The sequence below is a fragment of the Porites lutea genome, chromosome 2 (assembly GCF_958299795.1).
Source record: "Porites lutea chromosome 2, jaPorLute2.1, whole genome shotgun sequence".
Lineage (NCBI taxonomy): Eukaryota > Metazoa > Cnidaria > Anthozoa > Scleractinia > Poritidae > Porites > Porites lutea.
In genome coordinates, this window is record NC_133202.1 from 17,585,384 (window position 1) to 17,593,433 (window position 8,050).

At 43.9% G+C, this 8,050-nt stretch overlaps 3 protein-coding genes across 3 annotated transcripts; all 3 read right to left on the reverse strand.

Annotated features, from left to right (window-relative positions):
* Nucleotides 1-1,962: 1,962 nt before the first annotated feature.
* LOC140925733 (uncharacterized) lies at nucleotides 1,963-2,871 on the reverse strand. Its single transcript, XM_073375621.1, has one exon. The coding sequence runs from the start codon at nucleotides 2,869-2,871 to the stop codon at nucleotides 1,963-1,965; it is 909 nt and encodes a 302-aa protein (XP_073231722.1).
* A 343-nt stretch (nucleotides 2,872-3,214) lies between these two features.
* On the reverse strand, nucleotides 3,215-3,730 carry LOC140925734 (uncharacterized). Its single transcript, XM_073375622.1, has one exon. It carries the CDS (start codon nucleotides 3,728-3,730, stop codon nucleotides 3,215-3,217), a length of 516 nt encoding a protein of 171 aa, XP_073231723.1.
* LOC140925735 (uncharacterized) lies at nucleotides 3,727-5,609 on the reverse strand. The gene is made up of 3 exons (XM_073375623.1): nucleotides 5,010-5,609; nucleotides 4,410-4,933; nucleotides 3,727-4,300 (listed from the first exon to the last, which is right to left on the reverse strand). The coding sequence occupies exons 1-3, from the start codon at nucleotides 5,607-5,609 to the stop codon at nucleotides 3,727-3,729; spliced, it is 1,698 nt and encodes a 565-aa protein (XP_073231724.1).
* Nucleotides 5,610-8,050: the final 2,441 nt, after the last annotated feature.

The following is an 8,050-nucleotide window of genomic DNA, read 5'->3' on the forward strand; positions in this document are numbered from 1 at the left end:
TATTATGTAGTGCCGCAGCTCTGTTCAGGGCATTAAAGGCATTTGATGCATCGATTAACAGAACAGCATCCGTTTCATCCGCATCGAAGATACTACGCATTGTGTGAATAGCAGCTTCACCTCCGCTTTTGAGCCCTGCGCAAACTTGAAGGGAACCACTTGCATCAATGACATCGGACTTTGTCACGTGCATAACACACCTTCCCATTATTCTCCGTATAGCTTCTCTGACATCGATCGGCCAGACAGCGCTCTCTCCTTTGTCCAGGGGGATGGGTCGATTCGCTAAAATTGCCTCAATACCAAGAGGATCAATAAATTCAGTGCACAACCGTTGGGTCATGGTGGCTATTACTGTGCACAGGTCTGTTTCAGATTTCTTGAATGACTTTGATGCAAGAATTCGCCAGAATCCATTTGCATCGACGCCTGAGGGACCCCCGGAACCTTTTATTTACAGAGCCGCATTCCGTACCATTTCCCCATTTATCTGTTTGTACCGGCGAATGGCGGCACATGATAGCCGTGACAATGAAAACATCAAAACATTTAATCATACATGAGGCTGAATCAACTCACAAGTATCATCACAAATATCCGTTAGAAATCCATAGCACGAGAAAGAAAAACTGAAACAAACGACTTACAAAACACTTGGGAAACTTGAAGAAAACCTCAGTGAAACTTCAGGTTATTTCACGGTGGCCTCGTGCCCGCCAATCCCGAGGCCCCATGCGCATGCTCCTAATAAACAAGGGGGTAAGCCCGCTGGTCAGGATACCAGCAGTTACATGGCTCCCCAAAATGTAAGCCTTGCCTTACATTTTAACAACAACTATAACTATCTCGATAACAGTCCTAAAACTTATTTCCTAGAAAAAGCATTCATAAAAGCTCGGGCTCTTCCTTGGGGAATCCCAGTCTCTAAACATTGCGCCTCCAAAAGTAAGACGAGCTTGTTAACAGGCCTTTCCAACTTGGAGCCATTGCCTGTCAGCACTGTCGCCAATCGGACTCGATCTTGATCATCAGGATGCGTGGCTACGACCTTACCCAAAGGCCATCTGTTTCTCAGAGACTGGTTTTCCTTCAGTAATACCACATCTCCAACCGTGAAATTTCTTTTTGGTCGAGTCCACTTGATCATTGCTTGTAACTGTTACAAGTACTCTTTGCTCCACCTTGACCAAAACTCTTGTGCTAGGTGCTGCGTGTGTCTCCATTTCCTTCGACGGTATGTCTTCTCTCTTAAATTCACCTGGTGGAGGTAGCACGAGCCTTGTCTTTCCTGTCAGCAGCATACTTGGCGACAATGGTGGCTCTGAAAGAGGATCGCTGAGTGTCTCTACCGTCAGAGGCCTGTTATTGATTGTAGATTCTGCTTCGCAAAGGAATATTCTCAGCGATTCTTCAAGACGGTTACCATGCTCTCTAATAAGACCACTCATCACGTTTGTGAGTGAACTGATTTGCCTTTTCCACACGCCTCCAAAGTAACTCGTGGATGCAGGATTCTTAATCCAATCGATCTTGGCTTTAAGGAGTTCTGCTTTGACCTTTTGGTTGTCTATCTAGTCAATAGCTTTTTTTGAGTTCGGCTTCCGCACCAATAAAATTTGTTCCTCTGTCACAACGAATTTCTCTGACTGGTCCTCTTCTAGAGATGAACCGTCTCAATGCTTGAATAAAGGAATAAGTTTCTAAGGAGTCTGCAACTTCTATGTGTACAGCCCTACTTGCAAAACAAGTAAACAATGCTCCGTATCTCTTGAGGACAGATCGTCCTTGTTGTACGTGGCAAGGGCCAAAGAAATTGACTCCGCAGTAGGTGAAAGGCGGTGCTGGCTCCACGCGCGACTTCAGCAAGTCAGCCATCTTCTGCTCTCCCACAGTACCTCGAAGGTAACGACATGTTACGCATTTGGAAATAAACTGCCTGACCATCGAATTTCCACCAATGATCTAATAGCCACTAGCACGAAGCTCATTTAACGTAATTCCTCTTCTGCTATGGTGTGTTCTTTCGTGCGCGTAGCTGATAACCAGTGCAGTAATGTGGCTTGACTTTGGTAAGATGACAGGGTTTTTGAGTGACTCCGATAGTGTCGCCTTACGTATTCGCCCACCAACTCTCATGACACCACGACTGTCTAGGAAGGGGTCTAAAGTGCGAAGCGTACTGGTTTTCTTCAGCACAGCCTTCTTCTCCTTTTCTACTTCCCGGCTACCGTACTTAGCCTTCGCTTGAACGATTTGGAGACTTCTTATTTCCGATGGAAATGCTTGTCTTTGTACTTGTTTGATGATCTCCACTTCTGGTTCCTGTAAGTTGGCAACGTTAAGTTCTCCACTTGCAGGGGTGTTTCTGACACACCTTTGTTCTGGTGATCCAGCACTGGACTCCTTCCCTTTAGGCATGACCTTTTCTCTGAGCCTCCTCTTGTACTTAAGGCATAGTGCAACAGCTACCTTCGCTTTGTGCCAGCTTGAGAACCTGAGAAGTCTCTCAACTATGACGTCACTCTCTTTCACTACACATGTGTTAACCTTGCTCTTCACTTCGGGGGAATCTGGGTCCACAGTGTCTTTGTATGACTTTTCTATCAGCCAACTGCTTGTAGTTTTTTTAAGGAAGTTAGGGCCTTGAATCCATTGTGATTTCTCAACAAAGTCTTTAGGTGACATACCCCTTGAACCTTCGTCGGAAGGATTTGAAGTGGTTTCGAGGTAATGCGACTGTGAGGGGGTGGTGTGATCATGAATGAGTTGAACCCGGTTGGCAACATAGACATGAAACCAACTGGATTCGTTACTTGTGAAGCCTACGGACGACTTTACTGTCGGTCCAATAGTGATCCTCAATGTTCTCATGCTCTAGCTCATCCTTTAGAACGTCACCATCTTGACAGAGACTGAGGCTGCAGCTAACTCTAACCTTGGAATGTTGATGGTCTTTTTTGGTGTCACTCGCGCCTTTCCCATAACAAAAGAGACATGTACTTTGCCGTGTTCGTCTTCGAGCCTTAAATACGAGCATTGACTGTAACCACACGTGGAAGCGTCAGACATACAGTGGAGTTGCGTTGCCACAATCTTTCAAAACTCCGAGGGCTTAAAGCTTCTTGGTATTTTCAAACTTTCAAGTAGGTACAGCTCATTTTGCCATCTTTCCCATCTGCTGCGGGTGGCATCGTCGACTGGCTCATCCCAGCTATTAGTGACAGATGTCCTGCAAAATTTTCTTTCCGACCATTACTACAGGAGTGGTGAAACCCAAGGGATCATAAATCGAGCTGATGGTCGATAGAATGCCTCTCCGCATGCAAGGTTTATCCTTAAGTTCAATACTGAAGTTGAATGTGTCTGACTCAATACACCAAATAACTCCTGATGCTCTTTCTATGGGTAACTTGTCCTGGCCAAGTGTGAGGTTCTTCACTTGTTCTGCTCTGTGTTCTTGAGGGATTGAGCTGATGATACGCTCTGTGCTCCCCACAAACTTGGTTAAGTTAAATCCACCATTTTGGCAAACTGCTTTGGTATCCTTTGCTAGCTTAATAGTCTCATCTTCTGTGCTTGCCGATTTGAGAACGTCGTCCACATAAAAGTTCCTTCTAAGGGTGCTAGCTGCTTCAGACCCATATTCATCTTCGTTGTCGTCAGCAGTGCGTTTAAGTGCATAATTAGCACATGCAGTGGATGATACTGCACCGAACAAATGCACTGTCATGCAATACTCTTCGGCCTCCTTCTGTAAATCTCCGTTTGGCCACCATAGAAGCCTGAAGCCTGATCTTCCCTCCTTACTCTTACTTGCAAGAACATTTTTTCAATGTCTGCCATAAAAGCATACTTTTCTTGCCGGAACCTGGTAAGAACACCAACTAAGTTACTGCTGAGATCTGGTCCCTGGAGCAATTTGTCATTCAAGGAGTGTCCTTCGAATGAGGCCGAGCAATCAAACACCACGCGTATTTTCGTTGGCTTTTGTGGGTTATAAATTCTGTGATACGGCAGGTACCAGGTTCTACCCAACTGATCTTTAAGATCGTCATGCACCTTCCGAGCGTACCCTTTCGAAATGATTTCAGACATAAAGCTGCAGTAATCCGTGTAATACTTGTCATCAGACATTGGACGTTTCTTGAGGCTGTTCAGGCGCTTCTCAGCTTGAGCATAGTTGTTTGGGAGCTGAGTGTTCTTATGTTTGAAAGGGAGGGGCATTTCATTGTGCAAGTCCTCAAGATGAACGATACCAGTTTCCACAGTCTCGTAGAACTTGATGTCTTCTTCCCTTTTCCTTTTCGCAGAAGTCAAGTTCAAACATTTGTTCAGCTGCCTGCGATGTTATCTGTTTCTTAACTGTCCTTTGAGAGACTACATATCCTCGCGGGGATGAGGTGTCTTACTGATTAGGATGAATTCTGTTGCACGTTAAGATGCTACTCTGACAGGGAGTATACAGAGGACCGTTTATGTACCATCTGAGCAGTGACCGTAAAGCATATGGATCTGATTCTCCACCGTAAACAATTTCTCTTGGTTGTAGGGCACTTGGACAGTTCAATCCGATAAGCAGACCCACTTCAACATCTTCCATGTAGGGGGAAAGTTCGGCACTAACATCCTTCAAATGAGAGATCCTACTGATTACATCAGGTCGTGGTATTTCACTGCGGTCCCCTGGAATGATGTTTCGCGTGAAAGTTCTGGGTAACTCTAACCTTGCACTCTCGTCCTTGACATTAGCTACGACTAATCCTTCAATGGCCTTCGACGTTACGCTGTGTGTTCCCTGGATTGTAGTAGGAGTGCCGTCAGTGCTACTTCTTTCAATGCCAAGAGTCTTAGCTGCGCTTTCATTCACTAACGTTCCTCCGCTGGCATTGTCCAGTAAAGCATAAACTCGTATTTCTCTTATGAAACAACCAGACTAGCAATATACCCATGTTTATCGGCACATCTCCAGCTTCAGTCATGTTACAGATGGCAGTGTGATTGCTACTAACTCGAGGTTTATCTTGAGGTTGGTTCTTGTCACCTTTGTCGTTTGATTTCTTAATTCCATCAGGGTTGTGTAGTGACATTGGATGCTGCTTGTTGCATGTCTTGCACGTTTGCCTTTCCTTGCAATGCTTTGCAATGTGCTGGTAGCTAAAGCAGCCGAAGCACAGTTTCTTCTCTACTACAAAGTCTTGACGATCACTCAGAGATTTCTTCAAAAACTGTTCACACTCGTTTAAGTTATGAGGCTTCTTGCATAAAGAGCATACAACAGTCTGTTGATTGCTATCTTCCTGATTTGCACCAGTAGCAAAGTTTGTCCCTTTCCCCCTTTTTAGCGGCTTTCTTGTAAACTTAAGACGAGTGCCTCTATCTTTTTCATCATGATTTGGCTTGCTAACACATTGCTCTGAAAACACAGGATCTGTGACAAGATCAGCTTGTTCACACACAAATTGAGAGAACTCTTCGAAGTCTGCTATTCTTCCCTTTGCACCTTTTGTCCTATTGTCCCTTTCACTCCTTTTGGTTCGTAGGTACTTGGGTAACTTTTCCCACAGTTGACGCAGTACATGAGCAGTGTTTAAATCATCCATATGAGACATGTCTTTTATAGCAGACTTAGCTTGATCCAGGGCAATAGAGAAATCTTGGAGGGCTAAACCATCATTTGGTCTGATTGGTGACCAAGAAGACAATTTCGTGATTTGGGCAGTAGCTATCTTGAATGGATCACCAAATTGTCTCTTTTAAAATCTCTTAGCTTCTTCATAGGATCCTTCCATTTTCCTTTGTAGACATCCGTTTATAATTTCTTTTGCTTTACCTGACCTGTATTGACCCAGAAAATATAATCTCTCATGGGAATCTTCAACCTTTGATTCGATTAATAACTGAAAGGCAGTCATGAATAATGGATACTCCATAGCATCACGATAAAATACAGGAGGCTGGTTCGATGGCAAAAGACTCCTTGCTTGCTGGTTAACAATAGTCTGAGACAACTCAGTTTGTTTTCGTTGAATTTCCACAATGTCTTGGGAAGTATTGTCTTTGACTGACAAACTTGTTGAACAACCTTGTGGTAGTGATGGTGGCAGACACCATACCTGATCAGGAGCAGTATACGTAACAGCAGGAGTCGTTGCTAAAGATGGGTATGATGAAGAATATACACTCGAGGGGTGTTCATGGGGTTTTGCTGCAAAGGCCATAGTCTCTTCCTTACTCTGTGATGCACCGGTATTTATCGGTGTTGTGTAAACGGGCCCTTTCTGAGGTACCGTTAATGCACTAAGAGGACTAGCTTGTAAAGGCTGTTGATAATCTGTAATGCCTAAAGAACTTACAAGTTGTTGCTGCGAAGTTGGTTCCAAACCAGCGGAGTTACCTGATTGTATTGTACAAATCGGAGGACTCTGTGTATGAACAGGTGCAAAGGTTGATTCTTCATTCTTCATTTCTTCGTAAATCCTTTCTTCTTCCCTTGCTTGAGCTAAACTCTGTTTTAGCTCGAAATGTTCAGCTGCCATTTTAAGCGCTTGCTTTTCCTTCAGAAATGATGCTTCAATTTCCAATGCTGCAACCTTGGTTTTTGCTTCTATCAACTTAGCTTTAGATGAAATTGAAGATGAGGTGGACCAATTAGAGTGATTTGACTTTCTTGTGCGATGAGACCCACTAGAGATAACAGAGTTTACTTCATTTGACTGATGCCTTTTCGCCTTGGATGAATGTTCAATGACAGACTCTTTAAATTTAAAGACATCTCCATCATGAGCATCGTACCATGAATTGGCATTAACAATAACAGTTTCATCTTCTAACGCGTCAACATAATTATCCTGAGCATCTTGCAGTTTAACAAGCAAATTGTTAAGACCTTCCATTTCAACTGACACAAATTCATAATTGTTAAAATCAGCAAGTAGCGGTTTCATTCTGTTGATCTGTCTAGTTACGTGACGTAATGCCACAGCCCTATGATCCTTTAACCTTTGTAACTCATGTTGTTTACCTTTCTCCGTTGGAATTTTTCTCCTTTCGCCCACTCCTAGCACTTCAGCATCACTGACCGTCGATTTTGCTCCAATATTCTGTGAACCTTTAACCTTTACTGAATTAGAAAGTTCCGTTTCTGATGCTGCATCCGTTGGCTGAGTGTGAAGCGGCGATATAACACAAAACAGTCCCGTATCCATTGTTGGGGAGTGCAAACGCGAAACTTGCAATCTCAGCAAATTGTCATCCTCAAAATAAGCCGCAAATTCCTTGCCTTCACCTTCCATGACCGTAAATATCCCTGAAAACCACAGACAAATAGAAGCACCGTAATTGTCCTTGTAAACGAAGCCATAAACAATCCGTAAGGTCCATGAGGTCGTGAAATAACTGTAGCGGCGAATGGTGGCACATGATAGCCGTGACGATGAAAGCAACAACAAAACGTTTAATCATACACGAGGCTGAATCAACTCACAAGTATCATCACAAATATGCGTTAGAAATCCATAGCACGAGAAAGAAAAACTGAAACAAACCACTTACAAAACACTTAGGAAACTTGAAGAAAACCTTAGTGAAACTAAGGGTTATTTCACGGTGGCCTCGTGCCCGCCAATCAAGAGGCCCCTTGCGCATGCTCCTAATAAACAAGGGGGTAAGCCCGCTGGTCAGGATACCAGCAGTTACACTGTTGGTAAATTGAGTCTGGGACATCTTCAACTGGCCCGAAAAGCAAAGATCCCAAACGGGCTTCCTGTCGACTTGGATGTTTCTCTCTGAGCTGTGCCATGACGTCATCACTTAGAGCCAGGAAACCCCCTCCATTGTTTTCACTTAGATAACGCAAGGCCGAGTTGATTTGCCCTGACATAACAAGTTAGCAAAAACTCTTGCTGCATTAGTTGGATTAATCCTCCAAGAGTTGCTGAGGCGCTTTTGAATCATCCATCCTTTTCGCAGCAATTTTTCGATTTCACCCTCTTTGTACAGAACCAGTTGCTTAGCCAAACACTCCTGGTGATCCTTAGCCTTTGATTTCTGG